This window comes from Vulpes lagopus, chromosome 10, assembly GCF_018345385.1.
Source record: "Vulpes lagopus strain Blue_001 chromosome 10, ASM1834538v1, whole genome shotgun sequence".
In the NCBI taxonomy this organism is placed as follows: domain Eukaryota; kingdom Metazoa; phylum Chordata; class Mammalia; order Carnivora; family Canidae; genus Vulpes; species Vulpes lagopus.
Genome location: NC_054833.1, coordinates 82,393,396 through 82,417,655, shown reverse-complemented (window position 1 = coordinate 82,417,655; position 24,260 = coordinate 82,393,396). Strand labels below are relative to the sequence as shown.

The window sequence follows — 24,260 nt, the reverse complement described above, 5'->3', positions numbered from 1 at the left end:
CCCAGTCTTTTTGTAGCATTTTTATTTATTTTTTTAAGTTTTATTTTATTTTTTTTTTTAATTTTTTATTTATTTATGATAGTCACAGAGAGAGAGAGAGAGGCAGAGACACAGGCGGAGGGAGAAGCAGGCTCCATGCACCGGGAGCCTGATGTGGGATTCGATCCCGGGTCTCCAGGATCGCGCCCTGGGCCAAAGGCAGGCGCCAAACCGCTTGCGCCACCCAGGGATCCCCTATTTTTTTAAGTTTTAATTTATTTTTTATTTTTATTTATTTATTCATGAGACACACACACACACACACACACACACACACACACAGAGGCAGAGACACAGGCAGAGGGAGAAGCAGGCTCCATGCAGGGAGCCCGATGCGGGACTCGATCCCAGAACTCTAGGATCACGCCCTGAGCGGAAGGCAGACGCTTAACCGCTGAGTCACCCAGGCGTCCCTTTTGTAGCATTTTTAATGATTGCATGGTTTTCCAGTTTTGGGGATTTACTACAGTTTATTTAGTCGTTGTAATGATATCCTGTTTGTGGACATTTTGTCTATTTATTGGACATTTAAAATTGTTTCTAATTTCTACTTATCATAAAAGGCTATAGTAAGCATTACTGTAGATGAATCTTTGTGCTTATTTGTGATTATCATTATTATTATTATTATTTTTTGGAGATTTCAAGGTATAAAGAGAATCCTCAAAAGGAAATTTATTAGGTCAAAGGGGTTCACAATGTACTTATTCAAAAGAAGGTCCTGAACCTTGCTGTTTTCTCTGAAGACTTTTTTTTTTAAAGATTTTATTTATTTATTCATAGACACACACACACACACACACACACACACACACACACACACACAGAGGCAGAGACAAGCAGAGGGAGAAGCAGTCTCCATGCAGGGAGCCCAATGTGGGACTCAATCCCGGGTCTCCAGGATCACACCCCAGGCTGCAGGTGATGCTAAACTGCTGCACCACGGGGGCTGCCCATCCCAAACGACTTCTTGGAGAGTCTGTACCTTCAGGTGTTCCTATCATATCGCTCCAGCATGCCTGCCTTGGTGTCCATGTGACTTGGGAAAGGGAGTCAAAAGTGTATTCAGCTTGCATCACTGTTTTTCTGGAGCACCCTGCCATACAGGATCTTTTAAACTTTTTGAAGTTGTAGAACCTTTATATGAAGAGAAAATCATAGCCTTTTAATCAATTGGTGTTGTTTTAAAGATTTATATCTGAAGTATAAATGAAACATTGCTTCCTTTATCATGTAGTCCTAGCCAGTTTGAATTGTTTGCTATTACTTGGTCATTTCTCTACTCTCCTACATCTGTAACACGTAAGGAAAGTATACATATACCGTGTTTTGAGGACTTTTTATATTTGGAACGTAAGTAATGCTTAATTCTAAAACTGTTTCTGAATAAGATGTCAGTAGTTTACTGTTGTGCCTAAGCACGTGTGTCTGTGCTAGGCAAAGGCATAACACTGAAAAAAAAAACAAAACCCTAATGTGGTATCATGTGTTATATTGCAGCTTCATAAATTCCCATGTTGCAGATATTACAGTTTTTGTTTCTTTTATTATACAGGTGACTCTACCTGTGGGCAGAGGTCTATCTATCACAGTTTGGGACTGACTGGAATTCCTATAATAAATGTCAACAATAACTGTGCCACTGGTTCTACTGCTTTGTTTATGGCCCGGCATCTGATTCAGGGTGGTGAGGATCACTTATTTGTCTGGTGTGCTTAAATAGATATGAGGTTATTGCCCCACCTTTCATCAGTTCTCTTTTCCCTTTCCTTTCCTTTTTCCTTTTTTTTTTCCCTTTCTCCTTTCCTTTACTTCTCCTTTCCCCTTTCCTTCCTTTCAGTAGGCGCTGTGCCCAACATGGAGTCCAAGACAGGGCTTGAACTCACAACTCTGAGATCAGGACCTGAGCTGAGGGGCACCTGGTGGCTCAGCCATTGAACGTCTGCCTTCGGCTCAGGGCATGATCCTGGGATCGAGTCCCACATTGGGCTCCTTGCTAGAAGCCTGCTTCTCTCTCTGCCTATGTCTCTGCCTCTCTCTCTATCTCTCACTCTTTGTGCCTCTCATGAATAAATAAAAAAATTGAAAAGATTTTGATTAGGATCCTTTAAACATTTTTTAAATTTTCTTTAGTATTGTAAAATTCAAAATTAGCTGTTTATTTTTCATTGAACCATATTTCCATATTAATAAAAAGTTTTGTTAGCATATTGGGAATCAAAGGAAAAATTAATACTTTCCTAATTTTTCCTCTTACTGAGAATCATGTAGGGGCACCTGGATGGCTCAGTCCGTTAAGTATCTACCTTCGGCTCAGGTCATGATCCCAGGATCCTGGGATTGAGAGCCTGCACTGGGTTCCCTGCTGGGTGGGGAGTCTCTTCCTTCTTCCCCTCTGTCTCTCCTCCCTGTTTGTGCTCTCTCTTGGTCTCTTTGTCTCAAATAAATAAATAAAATCTTAAAAAAAATAGAATCATGTAAGAATTTTCCCTAATTTTTTACTTATTAAACATTTTGTAGGGTTACAGCATCTTTTTCCATTTTATATAAATTCCTTAAAGTATTTAATGATACTTTGCTAGGTGTCTGAAAATTTAATTTTCCCTAATAGTTACATTTTCTTTCAAGGTGTGGCAGATTGTGTCTTGGCTCTTGGGTTTGAGAAGATGGAGAAGGGAGCCATTTCAATAAATGTGAGTCTTATTTTTACTGTTATTCTGGAGTTGTTATAACACTGTGAGAATACTTTGCCCATCTGACTATTGTAAACAGAACCTGTTAAAAAGCAATAGAAAGCATAATTTGGCATAGTTATTAAATGAGCTGATACAATTCACAATCTGAAAAGTGACATTGGATATATATGCATAAATTCTGGTATAATAGAGCAGTAAAGAATCAGATAATTTCGTTTAACTTTTTTTTTTTTTAAGGAATTTTCTGGAGGAACAGTTTTTTTTTTTTTAATTTTTATTTATTTATGATAGTCACACAGAGAGAGAGAGGCAGAGACACAGGCAGAGGGAGAAGCAGGCTCCATGCACCGGGAGCCCAACGTGGGATTCGATCCCGGGTCTCCAGGATCACGCCCTGGGCCAAAGGCAGGCGCCAAACTGCTGTGCCACCCAGGGATCCCTCGTTTAACTTTTTTGTCAGTAATAAAACCGATGTTCAGAGAGGTCAAATAATCGAATTTGAGGTGACTTACCTATTTAACTTGTGAGTTATTAATTCAAAAATTAATTCCATTTAACATTGAAGAGGGTAACTAAAGTGTGGGACTTCTGATTCTGGTAATGGGAAGCCAGGTTATTTGAACCAATTCTACCAATGACAGTTGGTTAGGGTTAGGGTTAGGGTTAGGGTTAGGGTTAGGGTTAGGATATTTGAATAGGATATAAACAAAAAATCCTAAAGGCATTCAAGTGCTAAAGAGAGAAGGGAATTGCAAGATCAGTATTTGAAGCTGCTTTTACTTTGAATGCCTTTGATCAGGAAGTTGTGAGCTTCAGTTTTGATAGCCCCCTAGAATGAAGAGGAAAGTAGTCAAAACTGAGGTCCTCCCATGATCAGAAGTTTAATATCCACTCCCCACATTAAACTGAGGCTCTGCTGGGATAAACCCTTGGGTAAGTGTGAACCCCCCAAAAAACTGTCCTCCTTCCCTATGCCCTCTTTTCCACACTTTAATGAGATTACAAGGAGAGTTGGCATGGCCCTGTGTAGAACAGGGGTGAATAAAGAGAGGGAAAGAAATCCCCCAGAAAAACCTTACACTGATAATTAATAAACTACAAGCTAGTCCTTATTGAGACTGCTACCAAAATTCTCATTACAGAGCAGTCAAAAAAAAAAAAAAAAACCAAACAAACAAAAAAACAAACAAAAAAACACGTAAATTTGAATTGAGGCTAAATTGGTTCCAGAATGGTAGTAACTTAGGCACTTCACAGACATAACTGTGAATTTGCTTTTGGAGGAAAGCATTTTCTTTTGGAAGCTTTGAGACTTCTTCAAGTAATTTTCTAAGACATGGAGTCAAAGATAAGCAGGCATTAAAGGATCAAGGCACCATAATTGGGAACCAGAAGAAAGAAGGCACAGGAAAAAGTGATCTCAGAAGACCTCAGAAACTGGATTTCTTGAATGTAGATTTAGACACACTATGTTTAAAGGAATAAAAGACAAGCTTGGAAATATCCTAAGGGCATAGGAAACTGCTAAAAGGGACATTATAGACATGAAAACAAATAGAGTTTTTAGAAGAGAAAAATAAAATAATAAAAATTAAGAAATCAAAATTAAAAATAAAAAAGATACAGATTGTACATAACTGAAAAGAGAATTAGTGAAACTGGACTAGATTAGAAATAATTATTTAGAATACATTTTAAAGAGAAAAAAGATGAAAAATTGGCAGGATGTTAAATGGAAGACAGTGTGATAAGATATAATTATGTTTAATTGAATTAATGGAGAAGTGGTGAGAAAGTAAGGCATGGACATTTTGTTTATCTTCTTTAAAAACCAGCATTGAATTTCACTCATTTCTATTTGCTTTTTTTCTCTTTCATTTATTTCCATTCTGATCTTTGTTATTTTCTTTTTTCTACTGACTTTGGGCTTTGTTTGTGTGTCTTTTTCTTGTTCCTTGAGGTGTAAAGTTAAATGGGTTTTTTGTTTGTTTTTGTGTGGTTTATATTGTGATTTTTCTTGTTTCTCAGTGGAGTTTATCACTATGTACTTCCCTCTTAGAACTGCTTTTGCTGCGTTCTGTAAATTTTTGTTATTGTGTTTCCATTTTCATTCATCTTAAGATACTTTTTGATTTCTTTTTTTTGTTTCTTTGACCCTTTGGTTGTTTAGTAGCGTGTTAATTTCCACTTGTTTGTGAATTTTTAGTTTTCTTCTTGTAGTTGATTTCTAGTTTTAAACCATTGTGGTTGGAAAAGATGCTTGATGATTTCAGTCTTCTTAAATTTATTAAGACTTGTTTTGTGGCCTACCACATGATTTATTCTGGAGAATATTCCATGTGTACCACAGAAGAATGTATATTCTATTGCTTCTGGGTGGAATGTTCTGTATATGTCTGCTAAGTCCATCTGGTCCAATGTTTCCTTATTGATTTTCTGTCTGCATAATCTATCTATTGATACAAGTAGGGTATTAAAGTTCTCTGTACAATACTATTACTGCATTGCTGTCTACTTCTCTCTTTAGGTCTGTTGACATTTGGTTTATATATTTAGGTGCTCCTGTCTTAGGTGTATGAATAATTACAAATATTATGTTGGCTTGTTGGATTGACCCCTTTGTCATTGGGTGGCTGGTTTTGAGGTTTTAAAGCTGACTTAAAATAATAAGACCAAACATAATTATACTTTAATAAGTATATCAACATGTGAATGTGGAGGACAGCCAAAATAATGAAGTGTTTTTCTTTAGATTGAATATTTAAAAAAAAAAAAAAGATTGAATATTTGAATCTTATGTGTAACAAATAGAAGTAAGTTTTAGTTTATCCTGTATAAGGACCTTTGTCACTTATTTTAGTCTTTAAGTCTGTTTTATCTGATATAACTATAGCAATCTCAGCTTTCTTTTGGTTTTCACTTGCATAGAAAGTCTTTTTCCATCCCTTTACTTTTTTTTAATGCACATTTTAAAAATTTAAATTAAATTAATTAGCATGTAATATATTATTGGTGTCAGTGGTAGAGGTCAGTGATTCATCAGTCTTATACAACACCTGGTACTCATTACATCATATGCCCTCCTTAATGTCCATCACTCAGTTACCCCATCTCTCCACCCCCTCCCCTCCAGTGATCCTCAGTTTGTTTCCTATGATTAAGAGTCTTTTATGGTTTGTCTCCCTCTCTGATTTTGTCTTGTTTTATTTTTTCCTCTCTTCCCATATGATCTTCTGTTTTGTTTCTTAAATTCCACATATGAGTGAGATGATATGATAATTGTCTTTCTCTGATTGACTTATTTCGCTTAGCATAATATCCTCTAGTTCCATCCACTCCATCCCTTTACTTTTAATCTGTGTGTCTTTACATCTAAAGTGGTTCTTTTATAGGCAGCATATGGATGGGTCTTGTCTTTTTATTCATTCAGCCACTCTGTCTCTTGATTGGAGAATTATTTTATTTATATTTAAAGTAATTATTGATAGGTATGGGCTTACTGACATTTTTTTTAAAAAAGATTTTATTTATTTATTTTGAGAAAGAGAGAGGGAGAGAGTGAGAGTGCATGGACAGGGAAGAGTGGCAGACAGAGATGGAGAAGCAGACTCCTTGCTGAGTAGGGAATCTGATGTGGGGCTTGATTCCAGGACCCTGAGATCCTGACCTGAGCCAAAAACCAAGAGTTGGATGCTCAACTGACTGAGCCACCTAGGCACCCCTGTTTTTTTTTAAGTTTTATTTTTTTAAATAATCACTACACTCAACATGGGGCTTAGACTCATGACCTCAAGATTAGGAGTTGCATGCTCTTCTGACTGAGCTAGCTAGGCGTCCCTAAAACTAGAGCCATTGTTAGAAAACGAGTTGAAGATAACTTTTAGCCTATTCATCGAAGATTATACTATTTATCTAATTTATGAGGTCAATCTGATTCAGTTCTCTGTTGAAACATTAAAGGATCTCTATAAAAAATTAGATATAGAATCTCTTAGTAATCATGAGAATGGTACAGAATAGGCACTCAAATCAATAAGAGCTATTTCCCTTTTTCCCTCAGGAAACATTTCAAGAAAGTGGAAAATGTTAGGTTGGGTCTTATAGACAATAAGAGATAATAATTATGTGAAATGATTATATCACAAATAAGGATAATTACAATAATAAAACAAAGATAATAAAAGAGAGGGAAAGATGGATCTTTCTGGGTATGGGACAAAGCATCATATGCCAAGTCATAGATGTTGGAATGATCATAATATGATATGTTCAGGGGCACATGGCTGACTTAGTCGGTAGAGCATGTAACTCTTGATCTCAGAGTTGTGGGTTCATGCCCTGAGTTAGGAATGGAGCCTACAAAAAAAAAATAATAATATGTTCAGGAGATAGTTTGAAAAACTAGATTGGAGGGTAGCAGCCGGAGAACAGTACAAAATAAGATTATTAGGTGAGTCCCTAATAGGAGTACCTAGCATTTATGATATATGAAAAATAGATTTTTTTCTTAAGTGGTGAATGATAAATACCTTGATAACTTTTATTTGAAAATTATTAAAAACCACATCAGGGTCTAGAGTTTTCTCTATGGGAAAGTTTTTAACCTTTTAAGTTCAGTATATTTCTTCAGTAAATATATTACTATTTGGGTGTTTTTGTTGTTGTTGTTGTTGTTTTTGAGGGCTTTGATAATGCCCTTTCAGGAATTTATCGATTTCATCTAAATTGTTGAATTTATTGACAAAAAGTTGATCATATTATTCTCATAGTACACCTTTAGAGTAAGATCTTTCGATATGTCCTTGGTCTTTCTCTGATGTTAATCTTTGTCTTCTCTCCTTTTCCCATGATCAGTAAAATAAAAGTATTTACCAATTTTATTGATCTTGTTAGAGTACCAGCTTTTACTGTCATAGATTTTTCTCAATTTTTTCTCTTTTCTAGTTCATTCTGCTAATTTCTATTCATTCTGTTTCATTCTGTTCACTTTCTAGTTAGATCTGTGATCCTTAATATTTCCCTTTTCTTACATTAGGTTTAACTTGCTATTTATTTTTATAGTCTATTAAGTTGGAAGCTTAGGTCATTGCTTTTAAATGTGTCCTTTTTTCAAATGTAGGTATTTGATGCTGTAGAGTTTTTTAAAACGTTGCTTAAGGTCCTAGGACTTTGGGATCATGACCTGAGCCGAAGGCAGCTGCTTAACCAACTGAACCACTTAGGCACCCCAAAGCTCACAACTCTTGTTTTCAGCTCAAGTCATGATTTCAGGACCGTGGGACTAAGCCCTGTGTCAGGGTCCACATTCAGCATGGAGTCTGCTACTTAAGATTTTCTCTCCTTCCTACTGCCTCTCCTCACACCAAGCTCTCTCTCTCTCTCTCTATCTGAGGCAGATAGAATGTTTTTTCTTATGATGAGAACTTTTAAGGACTTTTAAGATTTACAGTCTTAGCAGTTTTTGAATATGCAGTGCAGTATTATTGACTAGAGTTATCATGTTGTACATTATATTCCATGACTTTTTGAAAGAATTTATTTTTAATTAATCTCTACACTCAATGTGTGTCCCGAACTGAGATCAGGAGTTGTATGCTGTACTAACTGAGCCAGCCAGGCACATCCTCAATGACTTTTTAATTTTATACTGGAAGTTTGTACCTTTTGACTCCCTTCATCTATTTTGCCTACCTTCTACCTCTTGCCTCTGACAACTACCAGTCTGTTCTCTGTATCTATGAGCATATTTAATTAATTAATTAATTAATTTTTAAAGATTTATTTATTTGAAAGCAAGAGCATGCACACATATGTGAGCAGTGGGGAGGGACAGAAGGAGAGGGAGAGAATCTCAAACAGACTTCCTGCTGAACATGGAGCCGAGCACATAGCCTGATCTTATGACCCTGAGATCATGACCTGAGCTGAAATCGAGTCAGATACTTAACTGACTGAGCCAACCAGATGCACCTTATTTATTTTCTTGGATTCCACATATAATCAAGATCATATTTGTCATTCTCTGGCTAGTAACACTTAGCATAATGTCTCAAGGTCCATCCATGTTATCGTAAATGGCAAGATTTCATTCTTCTCATTGCTTTTTAAGTTATCTCCTCTACACCCAATATGAGACTTAAAGTCACAACCCTGAGATCATGAGTTGCATGCTCTCCTGACTAAGTCAGCCAGGTGACCCAAGATTTCATTTTTTTCATAGCTGAATAATATTCCATTGTATATTTATTCCCCTCCTGCTTTCTTTCTTTCTTTCTTTCTTTCTTTCTTTCTTTCTTTCTTTCTTTCTTTCTTTCTTTAAGTTTTAAAAATGTATTTGAGAGAGATAGTGGGGAAAGAGGCAGTGGGGAGGGAGATAGAATCTTTTTTTTTTTTTTTAAAGATTTTTAAAATTTGTTTATTCATGAGAGAGAGAGAGAGAGAGAGAGAGAGAGGTAGAGACATAGGCAGAGGGAGAAGCAGGCTCCATGTAGGGAGCCCGACGTGGGACTGGATCTCGGGTCTCCAGGATCACACCCTGGGCTGAAGGCGGTGCTAAACCGCTGAGCCACCCGGGCTGCCCCAGAAGAGAGAATCTTAAGCAGACTCCTTGCTGATCATGGTACCCACTGTAGGACTCGATCTCATGACCTCAGGATCATGACCCTGAGATCACGACCTGAGTGAAAACCGAGAGTCAGGCACAACTGACTGTGCCACGTACATGCCCCCACCCTGCATTTTCTTTATCCATTCATCCATTGATGGGCATTTAGATTGTTTCCATATCTTGGCTGTTGTAAATAATGCTGCAGGAAACAACATGGGGATGCATATGATTTTTAGAGTTATGTGTCTTTGTTTTCTTTAGATAAATACACAGAAGTAGAATTTCTGAATCATATGGTAGTTCTGTTTTTAGTTTTTTGAGGAACTTCCATGCCTTTTTTTATAGTGGCTGAAGTTTACATGTGTACCAATAGAGCACAAAGGTTCCTTTTTCTCCACATCCTCACACTTGCGATTTCTCGTCTTTTTAATAAAAGCTATGCAAGGTGGTATCTTGTGGTTTTTGAATTAGATTTTTGTAGGCAACATATAGTTGGGTCTTGCTTTTTAACAATATATCAATCTCTGCTTTTAATTGGGCTTTTAATATCCTTTTCATTTACTGTGGTTATTGATATATAGAGTTTAAATTAGTGGGTTTTTTTAATAAAGATTTTATTTATTTATTCATGAAGAAATACAGAGAGAGAGGCAGAGACATAGGCAGAGGGAGAAGCAGGACCCCTGCAGGGAGCCTGATGCGGGACTTGATCCAGGTCCCCAGTATCATGACTTGAGCCAAAGGCAGATGCTCAACCAGTGAGCCACCCAGGTGCCCCAAATTAGTGTTTTGTTGAAACTGATACTTACTGGCTCATACCCGCTTGCAAGATCTGATTTTGCATATCTCTTTTCATCTTTGCTTTAAGTGATTTAAACTACCTATAGTGGAAATATTTATACCAAAAAAATTGGTAAATCCATCAATTAGGTCTCTCCCACCTTTGTGATCCTGCTATTAAACATTTACTAGGACAACATAATTTAAATCTATTATCTTGCTGCTTGTTTTCTTTCTGTTCAATATCTTCTTTGTTCTTTTTTTCTGTCTTCTGAGATTTTTTTTTTTTGTAATTTTGCTTTAGTTGTTATATAAGCTCATTAACTATATCTCTAATGTTTTGTCCTGCTTTTAGGATTTCTAGTTTTTTTCCTATTCAACAGAAATTTTTCTTATTTTTCTCCAGTAGAATATTTTTAGTCTCAAAACACAGTAAATACAATAATTTAACTTTTCAAAAGATGTTTTTATTTTAATCATCTGATGTTTATCATGACAAGTGCACTCCTTAATCCCTATCACCTGTTTCACTCACCCTTGCATCCACCTCCTCTCTGTTAACTATCAGTTTGCTTTCTACAGTTAAGAATCTGTTTCTTGATTTGTCTCTCTCCTTTTTTCCCCTTTGCTCCTCTATTTTGTTTCTTAAATTCCACAAATGAGTAAAATCCTATGGTACTTGTCTTTCTCTGACTTATTTCACTTAACATTTTACTCTAGCTCCATCCATGTCATTGCAAATGGCAAGATTTCATTCTTTTTTATGGCCAAATGATATTCCATTGTGTGTGTGTGTATCAAATTTTCTTTATCCATCATTTGATGGACACTTAGGCTCTTTCCATATCTTGGCTGTTGTAAACAGTGCTGCATAAACATAGGGATGCATGTATCCCTTCAGATTAGTGTTTCTGTATTCTTTGGGTAAATTCCCAGTAGTGTTGGATCATAAAGTAGTTTTATTTTTAACTTTTGAAGGAACTTCCATACTGTTTTCCACATTGGCTGCACTGGTTTGCATCCCTACCAACAGTGCAAGAGGGTTGCTTTTTCTCCACATCTTTGCAAATATCTGTTTCTTGTGTTTTTGATTTTAGCCATTCTGACAGATGTGAGGTGATATCTTATTGTACTTTTGATTTGCATTTCCCTGATGATAAATGATGATAAGCATCTTTTTCATCTGTCTGTTGGCCATCTGTCTGTCTTCCTTGGAGAAATGTCTGTATATATCTTTTGCCCATTTTTAATTGGATTATTTGTTTTTTGGAGTGTTAAGTTTTATAAGTTCTTTTTATATTTTGGATATTGACCCTTTATCAGATATGATATTTGCAATTTTTTTTCCCATTCCATAGGTTCCTTTTAGTTTTGTTGATTGTTTCTTTTGCTGTACTTTTGTTTCCCTTGTCTCAGGGGACTTTCTAGAAAAAAAAGTTATTATGGCTGATGTTGGTAAAATTATTGCTTGTGTTTTTTCCTAGGATTTTTATGGTTTCAGATCACATATTTGGGTCCTTAATCCACTTTGAATTTATTTTTGTGTATAGTGTAAGAAAGTGGTATAGTTTCATCTTTTGCATGTTGCTGTCCAGTTTTCCCAACACACTGTATTTTTCCCATTGGAAATTCTTTCCTGCTTTGTCAGAGATTAATTGGCCATATAGGGATGCCTGGGTTGCTCAGTGGTTGAGTGTCTGCCTTTGGCTCAGGGCGTGATCCCGGGATCTGGGATTGAGTCCCACATCAGGCTCCTTGTATGGAGCCTGCTTCTCCCTCTGCTTGTGTCTCTGCCTCTCTGCCTGCCTCTCTCTCTCTCAATCTGCCTCTGAATAAATAAAAAAAATAAATAAATAAAAAATAAAAAATTTTAGTGCTTTAAGGATATTGGTTCACTGTCTTTGGCTTTCATTTTTTGTGATGTAAAGTCTGCTATCCTTCTTTTTCTGTTGTTGTTCCTATATTCTTTTTTTTTTTTTTTTTTAGTAGGCTCCATGCCCAGTGTGGAGCCTAGTGTGGGGCTTGAACTCACGACCCTGAGATCAAGACCTGAGCTGAAGTCAGGAGTCCCTTACTTAACCAACTGAGCCACCCAGGCACCCCGAATTATTCCTATATTCTTAATATATCTTTTTCTCTGGTTGCTTTTGAGATTTTTTATCACTGATTTTAACCAATTTTATTATAATGTACTTTGATGAAATTTTTTTAAAGATTTTATTTATTTGAGAGAGAGCCAGAGAACACAAGTAGGGGGACCAGGAGACTGGAGAGGGAGAAGCAGGCTTCCCACTGAGCAGTGAGCTGGATGGAGGCTAAATCCTAGGACCCTGAACTAAAGACAGATGCTTAACTGACTGAGCCACCCCCATGCCCCCTTTGTTGAACTTTTATCATGTTTTTTGTTCTTGGTGTTAGTTGAGGTTCTTGGATTATGTGGGTTATAGTCTTCAACAGATTTGGAAAAATTTCAGCCATTATGTCTTTGATTTTTTTTTTTTTTAATTTACTTGAGAGAGAGATAGTGAGCGTGAGTGGGGGGAGGAGCAGTGGGAGAGGGACAAGCTGACTGAGTGCTGAGCATGGAGACGATGCAGTACTCAGTTTCATGACCCTGAGATCATGACCTGAGCTAAAATCAAGAGTCAGATGCTTAACTAACTTAGCCACCCAGATGTCTCTAGCCATTATGTCTTAAAATATTTTTCTTCTGACTTCTCCTTCTCTCCATCTTCTCTTTTTCTGGAACTCCAATGACACATTTACTAAACTTGATTGTTGTTCTGTGACTCACTGATGCTTTGTTAATTTTTTTTCTAGAGTTCTTCTTTTTATGTTTTATTTTGTTATGTACCTAAGTTCACTAATTAGCTATATTGCCATGTCTGCTGTTAATTCCATTCAGTGTACTTTTATTTTTTTTATTTTTTTAATTAACTTTTATTGGTGTTCAATTTACCAACATACAGAAAAACACCCAGTGCTCATCCCGTCAAGTGTCCACCTCAGTGCCCGTCACCCATTCCCCTCCAACACCCGCCTTCCTCCCCTTCCACCACCCCTAGTTCGTTTCCCCGAGTTAGGAGTCTTTATGTTCTGTCTCCCTTCCTGATATTTCCCAACATTTCTTTTCCCTTCCTTTATATTCCCTTTCACTATTATTCATATTCCCCAAATGAATGAGAACATACACTGTTTGTCCTTCTCCGATTGACTTATTTCACTCAGCATAATACCCTCCAGTTCCATCCACGTTGAAGCAAATGGTGGGTATTTGTCGTTTCTAATGGCTGAGTAATATTCCATTGTATACATAAACCACATCTTCTTTATCCATTCATCTTTCTTTTTTTTTTTTTTTTTTTCCCATTCATCTTTCGATGGACACCGAGGCTCCTTCCACAGTTTGGCTATTGTGGCCATTGCTGATAGAAACATCGGGGTGCAGGTGTCCCGACGTTTCATTGCATCATTCAGTGTACTTTTAATTTCATATTCTGTACTTTTTTATCTCTAAAAGTTTCATGTGGGTCTTTTTTTTTATATCTTCCATATTTTTCATTGTCATGCTTCTGCTTCTGCCTTCTTGAACAATTAGAGTATATTTACATGCTGTCTTAATGTGTCATTTCTAAGTCTATTTCTATTGATCAATTAATCTACTCTTTACAGGTTTTATTTTTCTATTTTATTACATATTTTATAATTTATGATTGGATGCTAGACACTGTACATTTTACTTTGTTGGGTGTTGAATTTTTATATTCCTTTAACTATTTGGGGATTTGTTCTGGGGCAGTTTCTTTTAGAAATGGTTTGATCCTTTTGAGATTTGCTTTTAAGCTCTGTTAGGTAGAATCAGAACAGCCTTTATTTGTGGGCCAAACTGGCCTGGACTTCCAGGCAATAACCTTAGGATTATTGATAACCCATATGTTAAGAGATCTTTCTATAGTGGTTTGAGAATAAAAACTATTTCTGGCCTTGTGTGAGCATTGAGAATTGTTCTATCTGCTCCTATCCAGTAATTTTTTCCCCCTTATCTAAGTAGTTTCCTCATACTCATGTATTGATCAGACTCACTGAAGACTCAAGGAGAATACTCTAGATGTTCAGAGCATGTGCATATGCTCACCCTCTCTCTCACTTTATTTTCTTTGTGAATTCGAGATTGCTTGACTTCTCTAAACTCTGTTTATTCAACTTAGGAAGACTACTGGACTCTGTGTTACTCTTCCATACTGTTTCTAGGTAGTAATCTGAGGACAGTCATAATGCTCATCTTATTTATTTTCCTTCTCTCAGAGGTCACTATACTATTCTTTCTACTTGACTGAAAATGATTGATTTTTGTATATTTTGTCCTGGTTTTTAGTTGGTTAAGGTAGAAGGATAAATCTGTTTTCTGTAATCCATCATGTCTAGAAGTAGAAGTTGTATATCACTGTTTTAATTAGCATTTCCTTTTTACTTAGCAACAAACATATTCTCTCTCTTTTTTAAAAATTTCTTTTGATAGGAAAAAAATTTCCATCTCTGGCTATCCAAATACATAATTATATGTACTTATTTTTAAGGTTTCTGTGTTCAGACTCTGTAAGACCCATTTATATTAATATAGCCTTTGGATTGTTGAGTTGTTTATAATATCTAACAATAATTTTCTTTCTTTAAAACTATTTTTTTCTTGGGGTACCTGGGTGGCTCATTTGGTTGAGCATCTGATTCTTAACAGTTCAGGTCTTTTTTTTTTTAAGATTTTATTTATTTATGCATAAGAGATATATATAGAGAGAGGCAGAGACACAGGCAGGGGGAGAAGCAGGCTCACTCCGAGGAGCCCGATGTGGGACTTGATCCCAGGACACAAGGATCATGTCCTGACCTAAAGGCAGACGCTCAACCACTGAGCCACCCAAACGTCCCCTACTTTCAGTCTTTATTCTCTTACTTGGATTTACTCTTTTTTTTTTTTTTGATTTATTCTTTTTTATAGCATTATTGTTTACATTTTTAAAAAAAGATTTTGTGTATTTATTTGAGAGCAAAAGAACAAGTGAGTGGGGGAGGAATAGAAGGAGAGGGACAAGGAGACTCTGCACTGAGTGCAGGCTAAGGTGGGCCTTGATCCCATAGCCCTGAGATCAGGACCTGAGCTGAAATCTAGAGTCAGGCTCTTAACCAACTGAGCCACCCAGGTGCCCCTATTTACATTCTAATTTATCTTTGTCTTCATCACCTTTTGCCCCCTCCCTGACACAGATGTAAATGCCAGAGGAGCAGAGCCTTTATCTGTTTTGCTAACTATTTTATTCCCAGCACCTTGAGTAGTATGAGTACCTACTGAATTCTTTCTTTCTTTTATTTTATTATTTTAAAAAGACTTTATTTATTTAATTGAAAGAGAGAGAGAGAGAGAGAGAGAGAGAGAGAGAGAGAGAGAGAGAGAACCCAGAGCAGACTCCAGGCTGAGCATAGAACCCGATGTGGGGCTCAATCCCATATTGTGAGATCATGACCTGAGCCAAAACCAAGAGTTGGGCACTTAACTGACTGAGCTACCCAGACACCCTGCTTACTGGATTATTTATAGATATTTTGTGAAAAAATTAATATCTCATTTGATTATTTTTCCTTTCCTTGTTTTCCTGTAAAACATTTCCTGACTAATTTTATTCACATTGCTTATTTTTTACTATGTGCTTAGAGTATGTGTATGTCTTAGTAACACTGTAACAGTTGAAAGAGACACTTATCATGTCAAGTACTTATTGATTTTTTTTTTCCTCTTCCTTAGTCTTCACAGAAGACCAATCCACTTGATAAGCATGTTGAGGTCCTCATCAATAAATATGGATTGTCTGCCAAACCAGTTGCTCCTCAGATGTTTGCATGTGCTGGAAAAGAGCACATGGAAAAATATGGTATGTTAAAAAAATTTTTAGACCTATTGTTAGTTGTATGCATGTGATGAGAAACAACAGGAATTTATTCGGATCTGTGGACAATGCTAGGATATATAAAATATAAAGTGGTTTTTTAATTAAATTGAAGAAATAGTCCATATAGGATTTAGTTGTAAAAAAAATATTTATATATAGAACATCATATGGGAAGTATCTAGAATGTTCCATGCCAAAAAATTGAAGTAGGAAAGATAACATAAATCTTGTCCCCTTAAACAAAAGCAAAAATGAATTATTGGGACTTAATTAAGATAAAAAGCTTCTGCACAGCAAAAGAAACAGAAAACAACTAAAAGACAACCTACAGAATGGGAGAAGATATTTGCAAATAACATATCAGAGAAAGGGCTAGCATCCAAGATCTGTAAAGAACTTATTAAACTCAACAACAAAGAAACAAACAATCCAATCATGAAATGGCAAAAGACATGAATAGAAATTTCACCAAAGAAGACATAGACATGGCCAACAAGCACATGAGAAAATGCTCCGCATCACTTGCCATCAGGGAAATACAAATCAAAACCACAATGAGATACCACCTCACATCAGTGAGAATGGCAAAAATTAACAAGACAGGAAACAACAAATGTAGAGGATGTGGAGAAAGGGGAACCCTCTTGTACTGTTGGTGGGAAGGTGAACTGGTGCAGCCACTCTGGAAAACTGTGTGGGAGTTCCTCAAAGAGTTAAAAATCTTCTTGTCATTCTATATTGTTTTTGGAGGATATGGAGAGAGACAGATTTAGGTAGCCTTCGTTGTCCTCAGCTACCTGGAAGTCCTGTGTCTGGTGTGTTTTTAAGCTTATATCTTTTCTCAAGTTTTATATTATTCAGAATAGTTGGACAATTTTCTAGCCCAAACTTTGAGGTATAAATGTACAATATTTTAGTTGAAACGTTGTTTTTCATCCAGTAGATTAATAAATTATAGAATCTTATGGGCTTTTATTTATTTTTTTAAAAGATTTAATTTATTTATTCATGAGAGACACAGAGAGAGAGAGACAGAGACACAGGCAGAGGGAGAAGCAGGCTCCCTGCAGGGAACCTGATGTGGGACTCCATCCCCGACTCCAGGATCATGCCCTGACGGAAGGCAAACAATGCTCAACCACTGAGCCACCCAGGCGTCCCTCTGACGGGCTTTTAAATTGTCATTTGAAATTGCTGTTTGTGAATGTGTACTAGACATGACTGCATAAGAATGTAGTAGCTTACGTTCTGCTGTAGAATCAGCAGATTTTTATGGCTTCAAAGTTTGACTCAAGGAGGTTGAAAATTTTTTTAAAAGATTTTATTTATTTATTTGTGAGAGCACACAGAGAGAGGCAGAGACATAGGCAGAGGGAGAAATAGGCTTCCTGCAGGGAGACCGATGCGGAACTCGATCCCAGGATCCCGGGTTCACTCCCTGAGCCAAAAGCAGACACTCAACTGAGCCACCCAGACATCCCTGAAATGTTTTTATATTACACATATCCTTTGAATAGCCAAAAATCTGAATTAGCAGTTCAGGATCAGTAGTCAACAAGCCTTTCATTAGTACCCAGGCTTAATAAATATATAGTGAGTCACTGGCGGAATATTTTTTAAAGATTTGCTATCTTCTATAGATTAATTGGGTCCTAGGGTAAGAAAAAACGAAAAGAAGAAAAGACATCAACACTTCTTAAATATCTCTTATGTCAGACAGTATGCCAAGTGCTTTTATAGAGTTCATTTGCCCCTCTTCCCTCATCAATCCATGAATGAATTACTTGTAAATCTAATACATGACAATAAAGCATTTGTACTTCTTGCGACAAGGAACTTGCCACCAACTGAGTCCACTCTATTTTTTGGATGATTCCAATCGTTACAGTATTCTTTTCCACTTTGAACTCAGATGTCTCTATAGTTTCCACCCATGGTCTTGTTTCTGTCTTCTGAGGCTCACAAGAGATGCGCCTCTTTTACCTTATAGCTCTTCAGATATCCGAAGCCAGCCAGACCTTGTGCTTAACTTCTCTTCTCCTTAACCGTTTCTCATCTGACTTGTTTCATGAGCCATCATCACCGGTCTCATTGCAGATACTGTGATCACATGTGAGCTTTGCTGGTAGTTGTAACACAGTTAAATCATATTGAGCTTGTAGTCAAACAGAACCTCGGAGCCTTTTTCATAGTTTCTTCTTCTTTTCCCAGGTTGTTTTGGGGTTTCTGGAATAGAATTGGTCATTTAATTAATTACGTTCTGATCAACCCATTAATAAGGTTAATAAGCCTTGTTGAAATCTATTTGGATTCAGCATTATAAAGCAGTCCTTCCCGGGTTCAGGTTTGGTGAGCATATATTTAATTTCCTAATCCAATTTTTGGTAGACATACTAGCCAGAGCATGACTGAGGTTAGAGATTAGCCTAGAGACTTTTCTCCAGGTTAATACTCATTAGTCAGTGCTGGTGGTTTCACAGCATGTGTTCCGTGGGACATTAACTTTGTATGGTTCTCTAATGACATGAGTCAGATAAGTTGGGAGATGCTTCATCCTTTAACCCCCTTTTAGACAGTAATAATACACATAATAATAGTAAAGGCTCTGAATGTCTTGCTATAAAGAAATCTGTTTAACTTTGTTTAACCCAGTATTATCTAAACTCATTTGACAGAAGAACCCTTGTTTTTTAGTAACATCAAAATGCTCCCCACAAAGAAAAACCAAAACCCACCAATAGTATTTCCTTACCTTGTCCCAAAAGATGTCCTAAAACATTTCATTGCCTTGCTGATATACAGATACTATGTTTTCATCTGATCTGCCCGTCAAACCAATGAAAAAAATATATTAATCTGCTATGGCTTGTTCTTACTGAATCCATGTTGGCTGCCTCCTGATCATCACTCTTATTGGTAAAAGATCACTGGCATGGACTCTACTTTCTTCAAGATTTGCTCAATTATATGTATATCATTTCTGCTCTGAAGATCATCCTCCTAACAGAGAAGATAGAGATGAAGCAGAAATGGGGACTCTTCATTTTCCTGTGCCATGCATTAACATAACATTATCAGCTCCTATCAGTGGACTTTTTTTTCTTCCTTAGTCTTTCTGGCTCTAAAGCAGGATTCAGAACCTATCTTGTGCTGCTTTGTCTTTTTAAAAGCATTAAAAAAGCGGGGAGGAGTGCCTGGGGGACTCAGTTGATTAAGTGTCTGCCTTCAGCTCAGGTCATGATCCTGGGGTCCTGGAATCAAGCCCCGGGTCAGGCACCCTGCTCAGCAGGGAATCTACTTTGCCCTCTCCCTCTGACTCTCCCCCTTGCTCGTGCTCTCTCTCTCAAATGAATAAAAGAAAAATCTTTAAAAAATAAAAAGTAGTGGGGGCCTCTGGATGGCTCAGCCAGTTAAGCATCTGCCTTTGGCTCAGTTCATGATCCCAGGGTCCTAGTATTGAGCCCTGCATTGGGCTCTCTGCTCAGTGGCAAGTCTGCTTCTCCTTCTCCCTCTCCCTTTGTGATCTTTCTGGGTCTCACTCTATCTCAAATAAACAAATAAAATCTTTTTTTTTTAAGTAGTAAAAAAACCCTTGCATATTTTACTTTCTTAATGTATACTTTTGTTTTTCTGACACTAATCTTTAAGCTTTTTGTTAAGATATTTAAAAACATAACGTATTTTTTGTTAGGCTGTAGCTTTTCTGAAGACCCTTTTGCCTTATCATGAGGAAGGAGAATGATCAGGTCCTGGAGGGTACGATTTATAAAATTCACTTAGTCTAGGGGCATTGAGATGCTTTGGCAGACTCCTTGAAAAATTTCTGACAGTGCTTTCCTGCTTTATATCCACTGTGAATCCCAGGCTATATTTTCTGGTTTTTGAAATTGGACTCTAGTTATACTAGGTAGACTTGACCAGTTTGAACTGTTTTCATTTCATATGCTTATTAATAGATTCAATTCATTAATTATATTCAGGTTTAATTAAAGAAATATTTATGTGAGAAATCTGTTGAAGTTGTCAGTACTCATAATTTATACAAGGGAAAATGTGGAAATATTTAATGGGACACTCAGTCCATTGCAACATTTGTTAATAAGCAACAGGAAGGCATGATCTCACTAATAGATGTTTGTTTTCTCTACAGGAACAACAGTTAAACAGTTTGCAAAAATTGGATGGAAAAATCATAAACATTCAGTTAATAACCCGTAAGTATTTTGGAAATATGAAATAGTGAAAATTTGGGTTATCCTGCTGTGTAATGCACAACTTTATACTTGAAAAGTAAATTCAAGGAATGCCTGGGTGGCTCAGTGGTTGAGCATCTGCCTTTGGCTCAGGGTGCGGTCCTGGCGTTCCGTGATCGAGTCCCACTTCAGGCTCCCTGCTTCTCCCTCTGCCTGTGTCTCTGTCTCTCTCTCTCTGTGTCTCTCATGATAAATAAGTAAAATCTTTTTTTTTTTTAAAAACAGAAGAGTAAATTCAAAACCTCAAAAATATTAACTAGAATGTTTTATTGTTTTTCATATAAAAGGCTTGTGCCCAAGTAAACTTTAGACTATAGTTTTAGTTTCGGGTCTATTTATATTTAGAATGCCATTTAAGTTTAAGAAAGAATGTGAATGGTTGGTGTTAAAGATGTAACTGGTCATACATTACAACTGCAGTAAATGAAGTTTATTGTGATAATTCTAGTTGAAAATAACCATTTTAAACCATTCCTTAAAACTTTCCTTAAAATGTTTGTAAATAGCCTATCAGTAGCCATATAAATTACTTTCTATTAAATTATTTGTATTGCTTTAGTAATGTGTTTTAGTCACGTTAGTGTCATTAACTTTTATTCTGGTAGAATAATATGATTATTTATATCCTAAATGATCTTAAGTAAAATTAAATCCTGTGTATTACAGATCATTCATCCTTGAATCCCTAGAACTTAGTGCAATGCCTGGTTCATAGCATGTTCTTAATGGTTGCTGATAAAATTGGTTCACTGGCAATTGAATAAGTGCCACATAACTATAATTTCTACGAAAACAATACCTACCACTAGGCAATGAAAGAGTAATAGCTAGCTTTATTAAATGCCAACTCTGTGTCACTGTGCTAGGCATTTTTATATGCATTTTGATTTAATCCTCTCAAGGACCCTATAAGGTAGATATCTTTATTCTCATTTTATAGATAAGGAAAACAAGGCTTACAGAAATAAAGCAACTTGCACAGGATCATTCTAAGTAGTGGTAAAATAATGTTTATATTTCTTCCTACTAGATTATAAACTCCTTGAGGGCCAGAGTCATCTCTTCCTGTTCTTTTTGTTTTGTTTTAAAGATCTTATTTATTTATTCATGAGAGACATAGAAAGAGAGGCAGAGACACAGGCAGAGGGAGGGGAAGCAAGCTCCATGCAGGGAGCCTGACGTGGGACTCAATCCCAGGTCTCCAGGATCATGCCCTGGCCTGAAGGTTGTGCTAAACCGTGGAGCCACCAGGGCTGCCCCCTTCCTGTTCTTAATGCTTAGCATAGAGCTTGGAGCATGATAGGTGCTCAATAAATTGTTTCTGAACTATTAAACAGATTTTGTCATATTTACTAACATAAAGCCATGACAAGAAATATTTTATTTTTTTTTATTTTTTATTTTTTAAAATTTTTTTTTATTTATGATAGTCACAGAGAGAGAGAGAGAGAGGCAGAGACACAGGCAGAGGGAGAAGCAGGCTCCATGCACCGGGAGCCCGATGTGGGATTCGATCCCGGGTCTCCAGGATCGCGCCCTGGGCCAAAGACAGGCGCCAAACCGCTGCACCACCCAGGGATCCCGACAAGAAATATTTTATACCCCAAAGGATCATTACCACATATTTCTAATACTACATACTACTGCTGATTCTCCTAATTTTAATTAATTAATTAATTAATTGATTGATTTTTTTATTAAAAGATTTTATCTATTCATGAGAGACACATAGAGAAAGTCAGGCATAGGCGGAGGGAGAGGCAGGCTCCCTGTGGGGAGCCTGATGTGGGACTCAATCCTAGAACCCAGGATCACAACCTGAGCCAAAGGCAGATGCTCAACCACTGAGCCATCCAGGTGCCTCTGATTACCCTAATTTTAAATTGATGTTTGAGGGATGCCTGGGTGGCTCAGCAGTAGAGCATCTGCCTTCGGCTTGGGGCGTGATCCTGGAGTCCCAGGATCGAGTCCCATATCAGGCTTCCTGTGTGGAGCCTGCTTCTCTCTCTGCCTGTGTCTCTGCCTCTCTCTCTCTGTCTCATGAATAGATAAATGGAATAGTTAAAAAAATTTTTTTTAAATAAATAAATTGATGTTTGAGTTCAGGGCATACCTAATTAACAAATAGTATCTAATCCCATGCCCTGGATCAAAGGGTATTTTATGAAAGATATAAGGGTATTGCAAAAGCTTTAGTGATTTTTCATTGTTTATATGATAAAATATGAATTGCTTCATATGACATAATAATATGGCTATAATTTGGCCCGCTCTATTTGCCAGTCTTATTTCCTACCACTTTCTGGCTGTTCCTAATCTCTAGCCTCACCAGATTGTTTTTTCCCTAGTATAGTACACAGTACTCACTTTTGTGTTTTTAGTTATTCTTTTGCTTTTCTTTTGTTTGGTAGATATCTACTTACTCATCAATCCCCAGCCCAAATGTCATTACTTCTCTTAACATCTTTTTTTTCTTTTAAGATTTATTTACGTATTAGAGAGAGAGAGAGAGAAAGAGAGAAAGCAAGTGCAGGAAAGGGCAAAAGCAGAGGGAGAGAGAAACTTGAGCAGACTCCTTGCTGAGCTCAACACGGGGCTTGATCCATGACCCTGAGATCATGACCTGAGCTGAAACCAATAATTGGATGCTCAACTGACTGCACTACCCAGAGGTCCCCTCTTAATACCCTTTTTAAAGCTTCCTGGGCTTAATTGTTTCTCTTCTCATGAGCTCAGTTGCACTGTCTGTATAACCTCTATTATAACACATCGCACTACCATACTTAGTTATTTTTAAGTCTTTCTTCTTGATGATGGTGGTTCTTGAGCAGACATCCTGTCTTGTCCTGAAGTGAATAATCTTCACTATCTGGCAGGTTATTGGAACATAGTATATATTCAATAAAACTTCACTGTCACTGATTGTAGGGTTTGGATGAATAGTCTTTAGACCATCTTTATGGGCGTCCCACCCTGTTACCTATTTCTCAGAAGGTTGAATTACAAAACTATTTTCAAATGTTTTCTCACAAATTATAAGAATACTTAAGGGTGGGACACCCGGGGTGGCTCAGCGGTTTAGCGCTGCCTTTGGCTCAGGGTGTGATCCTGGAGACGTGGGATTGAGTCTTGTGTTGGGCTCCCTGCATGGAGCCTGCTTCTCCCTCTAACCTGTGTCTCTACCTCTCTCTCTGTGTCTCTCATGAATAAATAAATAAAATCTTAAAAAAAATACTTAAAGGCCGTGAGATTCTGTGATAAGTAGTGATAGAATTAGGGGATAGCTCATGCCATGTGAGCCCTCAGACCTGTTACATAATTTTATATATGAAAGTTATAACTTTCTCCTAGTTGTGTGTACTTAGATGCTCCACAAGTGCCTCAGAGTCAACATGTCCATATGGAATGTATCATTCCCCTCAACCCTGTTTTTCCTTCAGTATTCTCCATGAATGACATCAGTATATATCAATATATACCTAATTATAGAAAACTAAAAGTCATTCATTTTTTTTTTAATGCAGACTCCACACCCAGTGTGTAGCCCATCGTGGGCTGTGGAGCCCAGTGTGGGGTGTGGAACCCAGTGTGGGGCTTGAACTCATGACCCAGAGACCAAGATTTGAGCTAAGTTCAAGAGTTGGATGCGGGTTACTGAGCCACTCAGGCACCCTGACTAGAAGTCACTCTTAACTTTGCCTTCTTCCTCAGTGTCCCATATGAGTTGCAGATGAGTTGAGGATGAACTGAAGCCTAGTTATTCTGCCTCCTTACTCTCTTGAATTCATCCCTTCTCTCCATCTTTCACTTCTTAGTTTCCTACTTTAGACCCTTATCATTTCTTGCCTTAATTATTGCCCTAATTTCATAGTTTAGTTGCTTTTGGTGATGTCTTTTACCATCCCTTTTCCATTTCGTAGCCTTCTTATTTAAATTTAAGTCT

At 37.1% G+C, this 24,260-nt stretch overlaps 1 protein-coding gene across 1 annotated transcript in view; it reads left to right on the top strand.

The window, feature by feature from the left end:
* Nucleotides 1-24,260, top strand: part of SCP2 (sterol carrier protein 2) — a 96,703-nt gene that overhangs the window by 7,634 nt on the left and 64,809 nt on the right. The window contains exons 4-7 of the mRNA XM_041770232.1: nucleotides 1,595-1,726; nucleotides 2,668-2,732; nucleotides 15,920-16,046; nucleotides 20,215-20,278. Of these exons, the coding sequence (XP_041626166.1) occupies nucleotides 1,595-1,726; nucleotides 2,668-2,732; nucleotides 15,920-16,046; nucleotides 20,215-20,278 (388 nt within the window). The remainder of the gene's footprint in view (nucleotides 1-1,594; nucleotides 1,727-2,667; nucleotides 2,733-15,919; nucleotides 16,047-20,214; nucleotides 20,279-24,260) is intronic.